A 21,824-nucleotide genomic window follows, 5' to 3' on the forward strand; every position below is an offset into this window, starting at 1 on the left:
AAATATTTGTAGGCTTCGAATCGCTTCACAACTACGGTGGAGAAAAATGATGCAAGGAAGGTGTGGCAGAAGGTGGCTGCCAATCTATTTGCAGACATGCTGCACAATATGAATACTGCAGAAAAAAAAGCATATGGCGGAATAGATGATCCACTACAGTGGAAGGGCCATGACCCTATTACTATCAGGAGAGATTATTGGGATGGAATGTGCGATAAGTGGGCGGGGGATGCATTTCGAAATCGCTTTGCGAAGGCTACACAAAATCGAGAAAAAATGCGTGAAGCCCATCTACACACAGGTGAATCTAAGACATTTGGGAGCCACCTAAAGAAAATAGTAACTCATCAATATATAATATTAATTTTATAAGTATTGTTGAAAACTTGTTAACTAAATCTTTTATCATTTAACTTCGCAAGAAGCAGAAAAAGAAGGCATTGTACCATATAAGGATGTGTTTGTTGAAACACATAAACGGAAGACCACAGAAGACTTCGTATCAGAGAAGGCGAGAACAACAACGGTATGTATTTATTCTATTAATAATCATTGCAATATGCAAGTTATCATAATGTTATCATTAATTATTAATGCATACTTTAAATATTATTTTGTAGGAAGCATATGAGCAACAGATGGTAGAGCGATATGACGATGACGCTACTCAGCATCCATCATTTGATCATGCAGCATGGGTGACTGCAGTAGGTGAACCCAAAAAGAGTCGTGTGTTCGGGTTTGGGAGTAATATGAATACTTCGCATGTTATTGCTTCTTTTAGTTACGACTCACAAACTTTTTTTGTCAACATAAGCTCCAAGCAGCATCCTATTCTTTCTGGTGATGATGTACGTCAGATCGTTAAGGACACAATGTGTTACTACTTCCATGAAACCGTCGCCGACGTTCTCCGAGCTGAGTTCAACGTTTTTTTGTTGAACAGGAGAACTTCGATTGCAGGTCCCTCTCAGGTATGAAAGTTTCATGCAATATATTGCATGTCGTTAGATTTCATGTAACTTTGATTGCCTTAACATATTCAGTTTTTTTGACTGCCTTAGAACACATATGAGCATGTTATAATCACATATTCAGTTTTTTGACTGCCGTAGAACACATATGAGCATGCTAGAATCACATATACAGCTTTTAGCCTGCCTTAGAGCACATATGAGCATGGTAGAATCACATATAGAGTTTTTCTGACTGCCTTAAAACACATATAAGCATGCTATAATCACATATTCAGTTTTTTGACTGCCTTAGAACACATATGAGCATGATTGAATCACATATATAGCTTTTTGCCTGCCTTAGAGCACACATGAGCATAATAGAATCACATATGGAGTTTTTTGTCTGCCTTAGAGCACATATGAGCATGCTATAATCACATATAAAGTTTTTTGCCTGCCTTAGAGCACATATGAGCATGATAGAATCACATATAAAGTTTTTTTGACTGTCTTAGAACACATATGAGCTTGCTATAATCACATATTCAGTTTTTTGACTGCCTTAAAACACATATGAGCATGCTAGAATCACATATAGAGTTTTTTTACTGCCTTAGAATACATATCATTCATGATAGAATCATATATAAAGTTTTTTGCTTTGCCTTAGAGCACATATGAGCATGTTAGAATCACATATAGAGTTTTTTTACTGCCTTAGAACACATATCATTCATGATAGAATCATATATAAAGTTTTTTGCTTTGCCTTAGAGCACATATGAGCATGTTAGAATCACATATAGAGTTTTTCTGATTGCCTTAGAACACATATGAGCATGCTATAATCACATATTCAGTTTTTTGACTGCCTTAGAACACATATGAATATGATCGAATCACATATATAGCTTTTTTGCCTGCCTTAGAGCACATATAAGCATGGTAGAATCACATATAGAGTTTTTCTGGCTGCCTTAGAACACACATGAGCATGATATAATCACATATAAAGTTTTTTTACTGCCTTAGAACACATATTATTCATGATAGAATCACATATAGAGTTTTTTGCTTGTCTTAGAGTACATATGAGCATGATAGAATCACATATAAAGTTTTTTTACTGCCTTAGAACACATATGAGCACATGATAGAATCACATATAGTGTATAATTTATTTCAATATATTTTGTTTATCAATACTGACTGTTCTTTTCTTGTGTAGGTTGCTAACGATAATCAGCGTAGCAGAGCTGAAGGGACAGATCAAGGCAACGAACAAGAAGATGCACAAAATCTTGGCGATGATTAGATTAATGTGTTGAATTTGTTCTATTTTTTTTGTTTTTAAAATGTAATTGTTGAATTGTAAATAATTAAACTTGTTAATTTTAAAGTGGAACGATTAATTGTTGTAGTTTCCTTTTATATGAAATTTTATGTGTACTTTGTTTTTTATTTACAGGAAATATAAATTGTACAGGAAATATAAATTGTAGCGTTCTCGATATTTAATTTTCAAATAATTTTTTTTCTTGTTTGCGACAGATTAGTGACGGATATATTTGTCGCTATACATATAATTTAGTTACGACTGTAAATCCGCCGCTAAGCCGAGGTCGCCATTTAGTATCGGCGGATTTGCGATGGAATCCGTCGTTCATTATTCTGTTGCAATTAGCAACGGAACTGGCGACAGATTTATTCCGTCACCATTTAGCGTCGAAAAATTCGCGACATAAGCTATCTGTCGCTAAGCCTGTTAGCGACGGATTAGCGACAAAATAAGGTCGTTGCTAATCCACTACTTTGTTGTAGTATGCTCATTGGGATAAGAACAAATATATTTGGGTTAGATTCAAATCCAGAAAACCTATGAATACGTATGCACAACTGAGACGATATTTTGACAATATCACAAATATAAAAGGATGTTTCCAGTGGCCATCATTGGATTTGTGGATCGATCCCTCCATACATTATCCACACAGTTTATTTGTGGAAGACAAGCCTTGGTCACGTGACTGTAACATGATTTTTTTTAAGAGCTTCAAGAATCAACAGTCCATAATAGATAAAAAAATTCACTATTAAAATAATACAAAGCGTCATCGTGGTGAACACATCTACGTAGTCAGCTTGAGCCTGTAATTAGAAGAAAAAAAACATGTACCACATCTTTTGCACTTCTATCATGTTCTGCCATATTATAGCATATCTTTTAACATTAGAGTCTCCTTTTAAGTTTTGAAAAGCATTTCATCACACGTAGAAATTACGAAAATGATCGTATTGTACAACAAAAATGACATGTTTCTTAAAATATTCTACAATTTTTGAAATCCTTTCATGTCCAAATTTTTTTTAAACTTTTATAAAATTTTGATAACTTTCAACAAGTTAGGCTTACATTTTTTGTGAAATCTTGTTTGTGTTGTATGTTTTTTTTTTATTTATTCTTAGAAGGAAATTCACATATTTGGGAGAAAAATCTCATATTTAGAAGAAAATTCACATATTTAGAAGGAAAATTGCAGATTTAAGAGGAAATTTGTATATTTGTGAAAAAATACTATATTTAAGAAGAAATTCTTATATTTAAAAGAAAATTTGCATATTTGAGAAGAAATTCACATATTTTTAAAGAGCATAACTACATATCGTGCGAACCTCAAGATGGTCCTAAAATGGTCATAAAAAAGTTAAACATTTACAAACTTAGACATTGAAGGATTTCAAAAAATGTAGGATATTTCAAGAATCATGTCATTTATTTTTGTCGTAAAGTACGATCATTTTTCATAGAAACTAAGGGCACAAATCCATGTTCTTTTGAAGACCCACAAGTGCTATGCAAACTTAGCTAGGTGGATCAGCTTAAGGTATTCAAATTCAAAGAAGTCAACATATTGATACTCCGGGTGGGGTTGTCCCTTCTCTTAAGACTGACTCAACAAGCTCTCTACTGTGCAAGGGGGACAACCAAAGGACCTTAACCACGGTGGTAGGCCTGTCACTTTCTCCTGCCCTACCACCTGAGCCGGTGCCTTAAGTTAAATAACAAAAAAAGAAAAAGAAACAAAAAAGATGCCTAAGGGGAGCCAACCTTCCCCACACTTGGCCTCTCCACTAACACTAGGGATGCAAATAGGTCACATCTAGAATGGAGGTTTTGCAATTTTTGGCTATTCTGAATCCGATTCCGATCTAAATATCCATGTATCTAGCGGGCTCTGGATTGAACAGTTTGCATCCCTACCACACTTTAGCAACAACACAAAAACCATCTTCTTATTTTTTTTAAACAATAACGGGTGGGGGTACCAATCATTCTCATCTTCATCCTACATAATATTCCAATGCCAAGCATATGCATGACATCCACTAAAAAACATGCTTTGGATAATTAGAATTTAAAACCGTTGTGTGATTGCAACGGCTACGCCCTGAGCTCACTTGAGCTCTAGTAAGTAGTTCAAAGGTTCTGCCAATAAAAGTATACATATGGTAAGCGCAGAAACACTGCAAACTTTTGTCCCTTGCAACACATAATTGGTACTATTTGCCTAAAAAAAAGACTGTAAGAGATGGAAGCTGCACCCTCTCTGCCTTTTCACATGGCCCCTTGCACATTTGGTTGGAAAAGCCTTTAGTCTGCTGCAATTCTAATTCTTGCCAACAGTGAAATCGAGCCAACTTAGTCAATTGAGATATAAGGAAAACGTCCCCCCATCTACCTACCCACCTACCTTTTTCCTGAAGGCCCCCTTCCTTTCCCAAGCTTCCTCCTCAGAGTATTCCTGTTAGCTAGCCAAAGACCATCTTAGACCCCTTTCTGCAACTGAATTCTTGGTGACCCATGGCTAGCCAGGCCAATTTGGGTACCTGTCCTTTGGTATCTTTATGCATGATTAATAAGGAGTCCATGGTTTACTTAAAAAAAAAATCATCTTCCTCTAGGGGAAAAGTAGCATTTTTTCGAATCCTATCGGAGTCGATCTCAGGAGGTTTCGAGACGGTTTTTTTTTTTGAAAGCCAAGCTGGGGTTAGGCAGACCCCCACAGGTTATTATTCGATGTACCACTGGGTTTTGAACCTGCAACATCCCACCACAAGGAGACGTGCACTGACAGCTCCTACCAACCTTGCGGAGCCCCGTTGGTGTTTTGAGACAATTTCTAGTCATTCCATACATCATACCCTTTCGAGATCTCATCGTTGCAAGTTGTTTTGATCCAAGCTGACCTCATAGATGGTTTGTTTGGTGAGGACGGGCATTTGAATCACTAGAATCTGACTGATAGTGCAAAATTTTTCAGTGTCGACCATAAAAGTATCAAATTTTATAATTTAAAAAATCATTTTTAATAAAAAAAAAAAACATAATCCAAAGGTTCATTCTCATCAAATCGAGCATGCTGAACTCATCTGTTAGGTTAGATTTGATCAAAACAACTTATGACAATGAGGTTCTGGAGGTGGTGCCAAGAAAGGTAGAAAGGTCAACTTCAATATTTATGGAAGATATTGCACCACCTGGGTCGCCCGAGTGGTAGCGGGCTTGGGGAGAAGGTGCTGACCCCTTTGTTCCAGGTTCGACTCCTACAGGGTTTACATGTTGCCTTTCACTGGTGGGCTTGGGCGTTGGTGACCCCACCCGGAGATTACCGGTTTCGGCAAGGAACTTAGTCATCATAAAAAAATATTTAAGTAGGATATTTGAGACTTAATTAGGAAGAAGTGGGAGATGATCAGTTTGCCAAATGCACATGAAAAAATTGCCCCAAACGGCCATCAACCCATCTGAGGTGTGGGATGCTCTCATGGGTCTGCTTGAGTTGGAACAATCCAGTCTTGACATTTTCACAACTCAACAGAACAACCGATTGACTTCTGCTACCATTGCACAGAAAAAAGAAGCCCAGGCTGTTCATTCCCTGACTTCTGATACTATCAGAGTATATGTCTCGGCAGTTTGTGCACTGTGGGCTAGGGGTGAAAACGAGTCAGATTCAGGCTGAATAAGATTCAAATCTGCATCTAAATTTTAACAGTAAATCTGAATCCAGATATAAATTATAAAGTCCAATAAGATTGAATCAGAATCCAAATCCAATACATGTAATACTGGATCCAAAAAAAAATAAAACAAAAGAGAGCTATTTACATGCAAAAAAATTGCAATCAGGTCATATTTTGATTCCAATCAACACCAGATCCGACTTAAAATGTTGATCATAATCCCCAAAACAATCAGATTGAACAGATCTGCATCTGATCTTAATGTACATTTAGATTTTATTTAAAGGATCCATATCTGGAAATAACATGTTGGAGTCAGATAAAAGATCTGACCATATCCAATCCCTTTGCTGCCCTATTGGAATCAGCCTAGCATTCTTCCTTTGATGAGGAACGGGCTCCACTCATCCGGATTTTCATACCCTAGTGTCGTACTCATTTTAAAATTTCATCACTGCAGGTTGTTTACATCCAATTTAACCCTGTTGTGTCAGAAAGACTTTTTGAAATCAAGGACATAAACGCACAAATTTTATGATTAAACAATCATTTTTGTTTTTGCTCAAATAACACAACCCCCCAAAAAAAAGAGGTTCGTTCCAATCAAATCGATCATATTGAATTCATCTCTGTCATCAGATTTTCTTTTTTTTTTGAAAAGCAAGCTGCGCCAGCAATAATAATAAAGTCTTGCAAGGGGTATGACATTAGGGTATGAAGATAGGATGAGTTAACCCGTTCCCTGAGATGGAGCAAGTCTGCTTCACTCATCCCCTATGTCATCGCTTTCTTTGCACCCTTTTTTGGGATTTTATTGATGCAAGTTGTTTTGATCAAATCAGACTCAATATAATGTGATCTGCATCATTCATTTAGTGGAGATCGATATTTAAAATCGCCGAAATCCGACCTGTGTGCATGATTTTTTGAGCGATTCAAAAATCAATTATCAACAAAATATAAAATTTTGTGATTTGAAAAAATCACATTTTTCATAAAAAAAATATGATCCAAGAGTCGATTCAACCATGTTGAATCTTTACTTAGGATCAAAATTTGATCAAAACAACTTGCATCATATGATTTAAGAGGGGTACTAAGATGAAGGATGACATGAGTGGAACTGAACATGCAAGTTGTTTTGATCAAATCAAACTCAACATAATGTGATCTACATCATTCATTTAGTGGAGATCGATATTTAAAATCGCCGAAATCCGACCTGTGTGCATGATTTTTTGAGCGATTCAAAAATCAATTATCAACAAAATGTAAAATTTTGTGATTTGAAAAAATCACATTTTTCATAAAAAAAATATGATCCAAGAGTCGATTCAACCATGTTGAATCTTTACTTAGGATCAAAATTTGATCAAAACAACTTGCATCATATGATTTAAGAGGGGTACTAAGATGAAGGATGACATGAGTGGAACTGAACATGCAAGTTGTTTTGATCAAATCAAACTCAACATAATGTGATCTACATCATTCATTTAGTGGAGATCGATATTTAAAATCGCCGAAATCCGACCTGTGGGCATGATTTTTTGAGCGATTCAAAAATCAATTATCAACAAAATGTAAAATTTTGTGATTTTAAAAAATCACATTTTTCATAAAAAAAATATGATCCAAGAGTCGATTCAACCATGTTGAATCTTTACTTAGGATCAAAATTTGATCAAAACAACTTGCATCATATGATTTAAGAGGGGTACTAAGATGAAGGATGACATGAGTGGAACTGAACATGCAAGTTGTTTTGATCAAATCAAACTCAACATAATGTGATCTACATCATTCATTTAGTGGAGATCGATATTTAAAATCGCCGAAATCCGACCTGTGGGCATGATTTTTTGAGCGATTCAAAAATCAATTATCAACAAAATATAAAATTTTGTGATTTGAAAAAATCACATTTTTCATAAAAAAAATATGATCCAAGAGTCGATTCAACCATGTTGAATCTTTACTTAGGATCAAAATTTGATCAAAACAACTTGCATCATATGATTTAAGAGGGGTACTAAGATGAAGGATGACATGAGTGGAACTGAACATGCAAGTTGTTTTGATCAAATCAAACTCAACATAATGTGATCTACATCATTCATTTAGTGGAGATCGATATTTAAAATCGCCGAAATCCGACCTGTGGGCATGATTTTTTGAGCGATTCAAAAATCAATTATCAACAAAATATAAAATTTTGTGATTTGAAAAAATCACATTTTTCATAAAAAAAATATGATCCAAGAGTCGATTCAACCATGTTGAATCTTTACTTAGGATCAAAATTTGATCAAAACAACTTGCATCATATGATTTAAGAGGGGTACTAAGATGAAGGATGACATGAGTGGAACTGAACATGCAAGTTGTTTTGATCAAATCAAACTCAACATAATGTGATCTACATCATTCATTTAGTGGAGATCGATATTTAAAATCGTCGAAATCCGACCTGTGTGCATGATTTTTTGAGCGATTTAAAAATCAATTATCAACAAAATATAAAATTTTGTGATTTGAAAAAAATGACATTTTTCATAAAAAAATATGATCCAAGAGTCGATTCTTATTAAATGGACCATGTTGAATCTTTACTTAAGATCAAAATTTGATCAAAACAACTTGCATCATATGATTTAAGAGGGGGTAGGAAGATGGAAGATGACATGAGGAACTGAACTCCCGATGGAGACCCACCAAGAGTTGAATTTACAAGAGGGTAGCCCTATAAAATTGTAATGGATTCATGATGTGCCATATCAATCAAGTTGCCCTTATTATATAAGAAGCCCGCTAATGATGCTGCCCAATACATATATATTACACTCGATACTTTGCTATCATTATCAAAACGAAACGTCGCATTCACATTCCTTGTTTCTTCTCTAAAGTGGTCTTGAATGAACCCGAACCCAGTACTACTCGAGTCAGGACAGAGCATCATTGGCTTGGTCTCTAACCCATGCTGGAAAAGGCTCCCACCCTCCAGCATTTGAAGGTGCAAAATGAAAGAAGTATTTTTTTTTCGGCAGAGAAAGATAGGGTTAGGCAGACCCTTACCAATTATACAATCATATCATTGGGATTCAAACTTGCAACGTTCCAACACAAGGTGACATGCACTAATAGGGATGGCAGTAGACCGGGGGACGAAGGACATGAAATGGGAATGGAGGTGGGGATGAAGGTTAAAATCAAAACCCATGCGGGGATGGAGGCGGGGAAGGACTTACGCTTTGCCCCGCCCCCGTCTCCAATCCTTCCAAGGGATGGCAATGAATCGAGGGGAAACAGCACCCCACCCCGCCTTAGCCCCATTTGGATTGGGGATAGAGGACATGAAACGAGGATGGAGGTGGGGGGGGGGGAGGTTAAAATCCAAACCCGTGCAGGGATGGAGGTCCAGATTTTGAGACGGGCAGGGGTGGAGACCTTGTCCCCCACCCCACCCCGGTCCATTGCCATCCCTATGCACTAACTTTTCCTGCCAGACAAGCCAATAAAAGAGGTATTCAAGAGTGACATGATTCTACCTGTAATGTGTGTGGTAGCAACTTAAATTAGTCAGGTTTCACTCATCCCTACATCATCCCCAATCTTCATACCCTTCTTAAATCTTATATTTAAGTTGTTTTTGTTAAAATCTGGCCCTATAAATGAATTCAGTATGATTGATTTAATAGGAATATACCATTGGACCAAAAAAAAATTCAACAAAAAAATATGATTTTTAAACTACGAAATTACATGATTTGATGTTTGAATTGCCAAAAAAAAAACTTATCGGTGATTTAACTGTCAACCTTCACTAAATCAATGATGTAGATCACATTTGCTGAGTCCGATTTAATCAAAACAACTTGCAGTAATGAAATCTTAAAGAGGGTTATGAAGATAAGGATGACATAGGGGATGAGTGAAACCGATTTGAACTTAACTAAGGTCAATCCGGGTGTATGCGTGCGTGCATGCATGCGCGCACGTGTGGTTGCTTTTCCTCACGAGGGTGGGAAATTGGTGGCCAGTTAACAACAAAAATGCATGGATTTTGGGCACGGTCCAACCCGATCATTCAGTTTGATAAAAAGATGATGTGGTCTGTGTAACACAGGATTCATGGTGAGTCCAGCTGTGACAGGTGGGTCTTGAAGCAGACAACTCAAAAGACAAAAGTGCATGGTAAACATGTGTATTCTCAAGGGACCCCGTCCTTGGAAAAGCAGTTATTTGTTTGACCAAATTACCCTTCTCTCATTTTCTCCCCCCCCCTACACTCGATTTTCATAAGTAAATTTTAACAAACACGGCTTAAAGATAATTCCATCCAAACTCAAACCTATATATTCTTAATGTGAGTCTACCGGGCTATCACCCTTACCGAGTATCCAAACGAGAAAAAGGAAAGGTAAATCGGGTTGGGTAGATCCGGTAATTTTTTTAGTGCATCGGGATGCATGAATTTGTATGGCGACGATCTTTTGCTTTTACAAGACTCTTTATTACTTTTGCCCCAAGTCATGAGTCGCCCTTTAGACCCAGTCATACGTAACTCCCCTTAGTTGTCAGGTTTAGGGGAACGAATCTCTCTCTCTCTCTCTCTCTCTCTATATATATATATATATATATATATATATATATATATATATATGAATATGAAAATGACCTAGATTTCATAAGTCCAAGTTTTATCAACTCAATCTAACCATAGATGTGTTCAACAGGGTTTCTAATGTGAAAATATGATCTTTTGAATTATAAAATTTTAAGGCAATGTGGGCCGTCGATTTTTGAACTTCATTAAAAACCTAACTACTTGTGATTCAAAAACAAATTTCTTACTAAACAACCCATGTAATAGATTACATCCATGACATTTGATCTATAAAAAAAATTGAAAACTTTAGAAGAAAGAAATGATTTCTGCTCATTAGTTTTTTTATCTTCGTTAGTAGCTAGTATTAATCTTATATGAAAAAGCTGTATCTTCGAACGGGTTTTCTTTCAAACACGTTAGAATTGGCATAATGCTGCATGTTCTTTGTTTTGGAAAAAAAAAAGGACTTTTAGCAGCGGTTTTGAACTGCCTCTAAATGTTATTTTTTTGCCATCTCCGAAGCATGCAAAAGAAACAGCGAATAGTTGCCGTTTGATCGCACGCAGTTCGTCCAATCTCTCTCTCTCTCTCTCTCTCTCTATATATATATATATATATATAGGGGTGGCAATCGGGTCGGGTTGGTGGGTTGGCGTGTCAGCATACCTCAACCCGAACCCGACCCGTTTAATAAACGGGTAACCCGACACGACCCGCCAACCCATTTAATAAATGGGTTGGGTCGGGTAAACGGGTTTTCAGGTTCTCGGGTCAGGTTGACGGGTCGGGTTGACGGATCGGGCGGGTCGGGTTGGCGGGTTGACGGGTCGGGTTGGCGGGTTGACCCACCCACCTAACCCGTTTATTAAACGGGTCAGCCGGGTTGGCGGGTTGGCATACCCCCAACCCGAACCTGACCTGTTTAATAAACGGGTTAGGCGGGTCGACCCGTTTATTAAACAGGTTGGCTTAAGCCCAACCCGAACCCGCCTAAGAGGCGGGTTGGCGGGTCGTGTCAGAAATTGCCACCCCTATATATATATATATATATAAAAGAAGGTTTGGGCTTAACTGATGGTTAGGACCCACCTGGGCTGGAGCCTTCCAGGTCTAAAGTAAGCCATTTAGATATCAATCAAACTCCAATGAACCGAGTTGTATTTGTTTTGTGAGTCTCGCCAATTAAAAGTTGGGGGAGGTCCTTTCCAGCTGGGATTAGCAGAAAAGGCAGCCCCACCCGGATCTGGCCTGCCCTCCCAAAGTGGTCTCTGAACCATCTGACCCACGTTGACCACACCCGTCTTTGGTACGACCGTAATTTCTCTAAACCATGACTCCCTTTCTCAAACCTACGTGGCAACGAAGCTACTGATGACGGCATGGCCTTACTGTAATACAGAAAAGAAAGGCAAAGAGAGACGTTCTCGCTTGTGCCTCGTTAGCGGTGCGCAACGTATGACGTGGCGTCCAACGGGGCTAGGCACTACTTCCGAGCCTGAGCTTCGGTTAGCTGAATAGGCTCGGACAACCGTTGGCTTTGCCCGGCCGCCCGTAGAGAAAAAGAAAAAAAATACCTACGAAATTATCACTAACCATTAAACAAAGAACCGAAGCCCTTGATTGCGGCTTCTCCGGAAAGCCTAAAAATAACGAGTGAAGCGAAGAGGGACAGAGGGGCGAGGTGGAGGCGTAGTGGGGAAGAAGCTTGGTGCTGAAGTCTTCCTTCTGCTGCTGCTTTTTTTTTTCTCTTGCTGCAATAAAAACGATCACGCTATCCCTCTCCCACTCGCTCACCATAAAAAAAGACAGCCAACCATAACAGATCACTTGATCGCTCTCTCTATCTCCCTCGTGATCGATCCTTCTTCCAACTCATAAATTTACGCATCAGGACAGCAAAAGAGGGGGAGAGAGAGAGGTGGTTCTTATATAGCAGAGCACAAGGAAGGGGAAGCCCCATTTCATCAAAACAACCAGTCCCAACTCTCTTTCTCTTCTTGGTCTGCTGTGTTATGGTTGTAGCTACTATGCCAAGAGGCATGGGGGCGAGTAGAGTAACTACAATGATGGTGGCTCTGATACTTTTGAGGAGCACCAGCATGGCCATCTTAGACCCGCTTGACTTCTTGGCGCTGCAGTCTATCAGGAAAGGTTTGGAAGACATGCCGGGTTCCACCTTCTTCTCGACGTGGGACTTCACATCGGACCCTTGCACCTTCTCCGGCGTGCTTTGCGACACGGAGGCTCAGCCCAACAAGGTGGTGGCCTTGAACCTGGGGGACGCCACGGCCGGCTCACCGGGGCTGACGGGGAAACTGGACGCCTCCGTCGGTCGCCTTTCTTCGCTGGCGGAGTTCACGGTGGTGCCCGGCCGGATCGTCGGGCCGATCCCGGAGAGCCTCGGAGAATGCAAGCAGTTACAGTTCCTAGGCATCAGCAGGAACTTTCTATCCGGCCCCATTCCTCAGAGCCTGTCCGGGTTGGAGAGGTTGCAGACTCTTGATCTTAGTTACAATCTGCTGAGCGGCCAGATTCCCCGGGGCATCGGCGCGCTTCCTCTGCTCACCAACCTCATACTCTGTCACAACAGGCTCAACGGTGACATCCCGCCCGTCTCTTCTCCCGCCTTGGCCCGCCTCGATCTCAAGCACAACCAGCTCACCGGCTCACTTCCGCAAATGCCACCGTCCGTCCAATACATCTCCGTCTCGTGGAACGGCCTCTCCGGAGACGTCGACCGGGTGCTCGGCGGGCTGCAGAGGCTGAGCTACCTGGACCTGAGCATGAACAGGTTCATCGGCATCATTCCGAGCTCCCTGTTCAGCTTCCCCGTAACGTCCTTGCAGTTGCAGAGGAACCTTTTCACCGGGCAGCTGGCTCCGTTGGATCAAGTGACGATCCCAACCGTCGATTTGAGCTACAACCTCTTCACGGGCCACATCTCTCCCCTGTTCTCCACCGTTCAGAACCTCTACCTCAACAACAACCGGTTCACCGGCCAGGTCCCCGCCAGCTTTGTCGATAGCTTGTTGTCTTCCGGCATTCGGGTTCTGTACCTGCAGCACAATTACCTGACCGGGATCGAGCTCAGCCCGACTTCCGCCATCCCGCTCACGACCTCCCTCTGCATTCAGTACAATTGCATGGTTCCTCCTGTTCAGACGCCGTGTCCTCTGAAAGCAGGGAAGAAGATGACCCGGCCCACTTCGCAGTGCCTCCAACTGAGGGGCTAATTACCATATTATATATTTACTCATAGTTCATCATCATAGTGATTCTTTCATTGATATCACGCTAGGGGTTGTGTGATCCTCTTTATTTCCTTTGTTTTATAAATATTTATTTCGTTGATGTAATTTAATGATGCTTGTGAATTGAAGGAAATAACAAAAGAGCATTAGACTTATTGGAGGAAGAGGGATGGAAGGGAAGACTAAGAAGAGGCATGGGAGAGACGAGTAGTAGGCCTTCTCCTTTTGATGTTTTTGTATCTGTTATTGTCTGGAAAAATAACAGAGGATCCTGATGCTTTTCTCATATAAACTTCTCCAGAGTAACTAGTGTGTGTTGAGTTTCTTGTTTTTTAATGAAAAGAAGGAGAGAGTGGTGCGTGCTTTGTGTGAATATATTATGAGTGGGGTTACATTTTTGTTTCTGTTTTAAATGTCACAAACATCAAACATCAGATGAGATAGACAGGTTACTGCAGTGGGCTTGGTGGTGGTTGAGTTTCTTGTTTTTTAATGAAAAGAAGGAAAGAGTGGTGCTTTGTGTGAATGTATTATAAGCAGCAGATGGAAGAGAAGTGGGGTTACATTTTTGTTTCTGTTTTAAATGTCACAAACATCAGATGAGATAGACAGGTTACTGCAGTTGGCCTTTGGAGTGAGTAGAGCATAATTTTTGAGGGAATAAGAGGGAGGGGTGCTTAGTAATATGGGTTGCCTTCTTGTTACTCATGAATCAAGAATCTTTCTGAGAACAGGGTATATGGTTTTAGAGTCGCTCTGAATCTTGTACTACTGGTTTCTTGTAGACAAAGCTAATACAAATGTCTTCATAATGAAGTACAATAGCGACATGGGAGCATCTCTCTCTCTCTCTCTATCTATAATATACAGGCATGGGAGCACCTCTCTCTATCTTGTGCACACATTGATGCATCATAGATCCAGTTCCCAAAAATGGTGAGACACTCGAGTCATTTTTCCTTCAATAAATCAGTGTCATTTCCAATTTTCAAGTACCTAGAGTGTTAAACTTCTTTTGTCGTGTATACCAGATCAAAAGCTGGAAGCATCTTTCCTTAACGGATTGCAGGAAGCAATTAGTATAGTCCATCCGCATGTTTGAAGGGCTCAGCCAAGTTAACAAAGTCTACTGGCAGGATCCTGATTCAGTAGGAGCTCTTTGATTTGGTGCCATCTCCGAGCCCAACCACCTAGTTCTGCATCACTAAAAGCCCTTTGGAATTCTTGAACATATGAAACTGTTAGTTGCAACTTGGCTACTCGAATTTTTGATCTTTAAGGCTCTGTTTGAGACCTTGAATCATAGCTGCGTCACGGCTTCCTTTAGGGGGGGTGTTTGATGGCTCGTCGTGCTCAGGATGCCGCACCCATCAATCACTGATTGTGGTGAACACGCATCCGTGGAACACCGTACCCCTGTTATGCCGGGAACAGGGACGGTGGTAACACTACTTTAAAAAAAAACTATCGAGCAGAGTAGGGGTTCTAACCCTGATCCTCTCTCATTCTCTCTCACCTGTGTAACGGCAGGACAGCGAAAGGTTTGCTCTTTCTCTTCTTCTTCATTCTTCTTTGATTAGGGCTTTGAGTAAGAAATTTTTTTATTATGGCCTTGAATCAAACGTCTTTAATTAGAGTATTTTATATTTAGCTTGATTAATGTTTTTTGTAGATTTGATTAGGATATTTTTTTGAGTAAGAATTTTTTCTTTGGTTTTCTTTGATTAGGGCTTTGAATCAAATATCTTTAATTAGGGATTTTGATATTTAATTTTATTAGGCCTTTTTTCTTTGATTTTCTTGGTTTAGGGTTTTTAATCAAATTTTTTTTAATTGGGGATTTTGATATTTAATTTGATTAAGGTTTTTCTTTGATTTGATTATGACTTTTTTCTTTGATTTTATTTTATTAGGGCTTTGAATCAAAAATTTTTAATTAGGCCTTCTTATAGTTAATTTGATTAGTTTTTTTTTTGTATTTAATATGGGTTATTTTTTATTAGGGTTTGAATTAGGGTTTTTATATTTGATTTTATGGTTTATTTTTCTTGTAGTTTAGGGTTTTTTGGTTTATTTATGGTTTATTTTTTTGAATTTTAGAGTTTTATGATTTATTTATGTTTTTTGCATTTGTATATAAAAAAATATGAATTCATATTTTTTTTCTCACTTTACCCAAAATTTAAACATTTTTTGGTACTTGGATCCAGTTTGAGATCCATATTTGGTGCTAAAATCCATAATTTTTTTATAAACTTTCATAATTAGATGCAATATGGCACTGATTAAAGCATATATCAAAAAAATATGAATTCTTATTTTTTATTTTAAATTACCTCAATTTTAAATATTTTTTGGTTTTTAGATTCAATCTGATATCCATATACAAAGTTAAAATCCATAATAAACATATTAAAAAACTCATATGGTGGAGCAGATCGAGTCGGACGATAAAAAATAAAGTTAGCTCAAGTTGTCTGTCCAACGTAAACATCAAATGCCGGACACAAGGAGCACAACTGCTTATCCAGTCAAAACAAACATGGGACATAATACAGTTGTTACAAAACAAATGTGTTTAGTCTGTTAAGTTCTGTTGTTCCATTCAATCTTGAACAAGCAACCAAACACCCTTGTGTATTTTTACTATTTGGGAGCAGCTATGTTGCCAAAACACTACACAAGGAATGCTGTTGGCAGCTCCAACACCACATTTCAACACCATTCACTAGACTATAGTTTTTAAGAACTCCATCTTCAACAGCAATACATGAAAATGGTGTTTTCCATCTTAATGCAAAGCTCCCAAAGAAAGTCTCAAACGAAATGAACACCATGTTGGTTTGTGAATGAAGCCGCTGCTCAAATTTTGATCTTTAAATTGAAACACATAATAGAACACCTCATGTGGTGATCACAGAACAGTGAAAGATGCGTAGAGCATCAAATGAGCTTCATGTTTGGAAATATAACCTTGCGCAACTAACTCAAACTGGTCAATTCACTCTTATTCTTATTGGAAATACCATTATTAACTGCAAGCTAGAAAATGTAACAAACATGACCAATTTACTGTTTACTTTACCCTTTTTCTTTTTTGCAGCCTGAAAGTTCAGGTGCCTGATTTTTTTGGAGACAACTTACATGACACCTAATTTTTTCAGGCAACAACTTAAATGGCGCCTGATTTTTTTTAAGCAGCACTTATATGGTGTTTGATTTTTTCAGGTGAGAACTTAGACAAGAAGTTTGACCAAGGTGTCTAATTTTTTCGGCTGACAAAAAAGTAAAACTGTAAAGAAAAAAATAAGTGGCCATGTTTGACATATTTCTCTAGTCTTAGAGAAAACAATAGAGCATGTGAATTAATGACAATGTATGTTTTCTGCAAATACAGATTTTTTGTAAACCAGCAGCTAGCAATAAGGCAACAAGTTCGACCCAGAATTAAAATTGAAAATTGGAATTGAAATTCAACTAGTATACAGAGCAATCCTGCATCTGATCCCACCACATCCAATTTATATAATTAGAGGTTTTCCTCTTAAACAGAGGATAAGAAGGAACTTTCGAGGATGGAGAGAGGCTGCACAAGATTAATATATATTTTTTTGCTTGTTTACCTTGATTCCTTTAATTTCTTTGCTCGTAGACAAGTTTGTATTAGTTTCTTATTGAATACAGTAGATTGATAGCATTAGTTTTTTGAGGGCCATTAATTTGCATCAGTTCTTCCCAAATGCTGTGCAACACTCCATTCTCCTTGCATTTGATCTTTAAAGTTTTTCAAGAGTACAAATACATTTAATATGTAATGAAATACTACCGTATTTTGTGTGCGTGCAGAGAGAGAGAGAGAGAGAGAGAGAGAGAGAGAGAGAGAGAGAGAGGTGCTACTCAAACTCAGTAAGAACGTTTGAGCTTGGGTGCTTATCAAAATGAGGCTTCAATAAATAAAGTTCAAGCTGAGCCGGGATCACTTCCCTATCATTTACATGTTTGTACAAGAGAGTATAAATGCATCTCATTTGGGGACATTCTTTGTATTATAGCTACTCTTTGACATATTTCATTAAATATTAAACAATTCTTTTTTCCTGCAAAATGGATTTGAATCATTTTTTATTTTATAGCTTAATGGTAAAATGGTCTAAGGTACTCATCTATGCCGGATGGACATGGATAAGGACACATGTTATATGAGACACTTTTAAATTCTAGAAGGTTTGCATCGGGCTTGCGGATCTCAGAAGATTTGTGCATTTCAGTTGTGAATCTCTTGTGTAGGGTTCAAGTTAGCATGTTCACAAATATTTTATGTGAATTTTATCATGTCTGTGAAATGTTCATGTGAATTTTCTTATTATTGAGATATTGCGACCTTGGGATGGCGTGTATATTTATAGCGCCAACATCAACATGTGTGAAAGGTAAAAATATTCTAAAAAAGTTGAGAATAAAAAATTTTGAACTTCAATGAGATTTCCTCAAATCAAACTTATTACATTTTGTAATGCACTTTGGGACTTTAAAGCATCACTGACTGATTGATCACTGGAAGCATTTCAGGATTAATTTAACTAAGTTGGTGACATTTGGAGGGGAGGAGGCCCATCTCATCCAAGTAGGCAGTAGGCTACTCCATTTACTAACTCCTGGATATCCAAGTCATGCCTACCCTTAATAATTGTTTTTCAATCCCGAAACTAAAGAGTATCCAGCAATGATCTATGTATGCACAACCAATCACAGGGCAGTATTCCATGGATCCCACAGGAACAGAGCGTGGGCTCCACTGCAAATGCTGGCATGTGATTGGCCATGCATAGATAGAAAGGTAAGTGAAAGGGTCAGTGGATCTGGGCTGCCACTAATAGAGCCTGTGAATCTCCAAACATCTGTCATGACAATGTCTGCTCAAGTAAAAGATGTGTTATGCAAAACAATTTGAGTAGTTGATTATCAATCTTTAAATGAAAATTAAACTTATTAGGCCCCATTTCTGGTTCTGCCCCATAGGTTTTAAGTGTTTTATGATAGATGTGTCACGCCCCAAACGATTGTTAGATGTGTTTAGCATGATCGATTTAGTGGGAATCGACTCTTGGATCATGTTTTTATTTTATTTTATGAAAAAACATGTTTTTATAAGCTGAGAAAAACTGGTAACTTCATAGCCATTGATTTTGGATCACCGGAAAAACCTGTATACAGGTTAGATTTCGAAGATCCAAAAGCTGGTTCCCACTAAACAAAACCTATAGATCACATCTACTGGGTTAGACATGCAAAAAAATACTTAAAACTGCGATTTTTGAAAGGAACTAACGAGACCTAACGAAAAAAGGGGCCTAAGGAACACATTACTCATCTTTAGTTGTGTAGACCAGCCGGAGTAATAAAATTTGAATGCCCGATGCATCCATGGGAGCAATGCTGCCAACTTGCCCTTCATAAATATTTAAGACTTAAAATGATTTTTTATTATAAAAAAAATACGATCTAAGTGTTGTTTCTTGGTGAATTGATCATGTTGAACACATCTACAAGTCAGATTAAAACATCCTCAAAACCTCCATGCACTTGTCGTAGGCACCTAACTTTAGTTGGCACCTATTCCCCACTGATACAAAGAGTACATATTTATATCTTTCTTACTTTACAGGAAAGAAACCTTCCTCTGTTTAACTAATGAATATAATTAACGAGAAAATACATGGTTTGATTTTAGAATGTGACCCGAGTTGGACTAAGTGAGCTGAGACTCTGCATCGGGCAAAAACCAACAGAGCCTTGGGTCTCAACTGTTTACGGCCGAGTTCTCCAACCATGCATGCAAGAACTCCCTTGACCTCTCTTGCATACGGGAGTGAAATTGGCAACTATATATCACCTCTAGGAGGTTGGTAGGGGTGCTACTTGGTTGGAATCCTAAGGTAATTTATATCCGAGTAGAGGTGGGCACTGCGGGCCAGCCCAGCCAATCGCGCCATGGGTCGGGCCTGGGCCAGTAAATTTAGCCCTAACTCGGCCCAACCCGGGCCTCTGGCTCAGCTCGGCCCGAAGCGGGTCGACACAGGTATATATATATATATATATATATATATATATATATATATATATATATATATATATATATATATATATATATGTGTGTGTGTGTGTGTGTGTGTGTGTGTGTGTGTGTGTGTGTGAACTTTTATGTATATATGTATATATGAATATACATATATGTTATAAAAAAATGATCATATTGTACAACTAGTTTGATGTGTTTTCTTAAAAAATACTACAAATTTTTATACTCTCTATGTTCAAAATCGTAAATATCTGAATTTAAAAAAACCTTTTTACCCTTTGCACATGTGAACTTTCTCCTGTATATGCGAACTTCCTTTCAAGTATGACTTTTTTTATAAAAGGTTTTCGTTCTCAGATATGTATCTCTCTAATTCAACTTCAAAAACTTGTATTTTTATAGTCGTTGGAAAGCTTAGATACAACCCTATAACTTGCATGTTTTGAGTCAGAATTAAAAACATTACTAAGGTTTTTGTTTATGAGTTCAAAAACTGGAATAGAAATAAGCTTTGCAAATTGAACAATTGAAATGATGTTTAGACCCAAAAAAATAAAAGATTTCAGAAAAATCTAAAAAATAACAAAGAAATTAAAAAAAAAATATTTTCAATGATACCTGATTTGCTGAAAAATGATGAAGGAGCGTTGAGATACAACCCCAACAATGTTCCTAAAACTTGAGGTAGTCCGCATAAAATATATGCGAACTTTAAGAAGTTCGCATAAAATATATGCGGACTTCATCAAGTTTGCATAAAATATATGCAAACTTGAGAAAATCCGCATATATTTTATGGAGACTTGAGGAAGTCCACATAAAATATGTGTGAACTTTCTGAAGTTTTTATCCGCATATATTTTATGCAAACTTGGGGAAGTCCACATAAAATACGTGTGAACTTCCTCGAGTCTACATAAAATATATGGAGAGTTGAGGAAGTTCGCATAAAATATATACAGACTTGAGGAAGTCCGCATATATTTTATGCGGACTTGAGAAACTCTACATATATTTTTATGCGAACTTCCAAAAGTTTTAGGAACGTTGTTGCTATTGTATCTCAGCATTTTTTTATCATTTTCTAGCAAATCAAGTATCGGTGAAAATGTATTTTTGTCTAGTTTTTTTGTTTTTGTTTTCTGAAATCTTTCATTAATTTGGTTGAAACATCTTCTAAAATTACCTATTATTTGGTTGTTCCAATCTATAGAGCATGTTTTTATTCTAATTTTGAAACTAAAAAAATGGGAACCCTATAAAGATTTTTTTGTTCTAACTCAAAACATAAAAGTTATAGTATTGTGTCTCAGCTTTTCAACAACTGTCAAAACACAAATTTTTTACATCGGATCATAGAGATACATATCTAATAACAGAGACTATTCTAGAAATAACAATCACATATTTGGGAGAAAGTTTGCATATATATGAGGAAGTCCACATGTGCGAAGGGTTAAAATATCTTTGTAAATCCAGATATTTGTGATTTTGAACATGAAAAAAATATAAAAAATTATAGGGATTTTAAGGAAACACATCAAATTAAATGTACAATACTGTTATTTTTCATATATATTATATGTATATATTCAGCTCGGCCCAGCCCGTTTAGGCCCATGGGTCTAATGGGCAGGCCGGGGATCAGGGTTTTCTCAATGGGCCAGCCCGGTCCATAAGGGGGGCGGCCCATTGCCCACCCATATATTTGAGTATATGTCGAGCCCAGAACAAATATGAACGGACTTATTTGAAACTAGTTTAGAACTGGATAGTCAAACGTGATGGGATCAAAGTAAAAAATCGGGCCTAGTCTAACCTGTTTTTATCTTTTTCACCTGAAAATCACAGCTTTTAAATCTAATACTGCAGGCATTAATACCTCAACCACTTTACTG

General features: G+C 37.9%; 1 protein-coding gene across 1 annotated transcript; it reads left to right on the forward strand.

The window, feature by feature from the left end:
- Positions 1–12,426: 12,426 nt before the first annotated feature.
- Positions 12,427–14,563, forward strand: LOC149851273 (uncharacterized). The gene has a single exon (XM_090014435.1). It carries the CDS (start codon positions 12,609–12,611, stop codon positions 13,827–13,829), a length of 1,221 nt encoding a protein of 406 aa, XP_089870561.1. The 5' UTR covers positions 12,427–12,608; the 3' UTR covers positions 13,830–14,563.
- Positions 14,564–21,824: the final 7,261 nt, after the last annotated feature.

The sequence above is a fragment of the Nuphar pumila genome, chromosome 1 (genome assembly GCF_984573655.1).
Source record: "Nuphar pumila chromosome 1, dmNupPumi1.hap1.1, whole genome shotgun sequence".
NCBI classification, from domain to species: domain Eukaryota; kingdom Viridiplantae; phylum Streptophyta; class Magnoliopsida; order Nymphaeales; family Nymphaeaceae; genus Nuphar; species Nuphar pumila.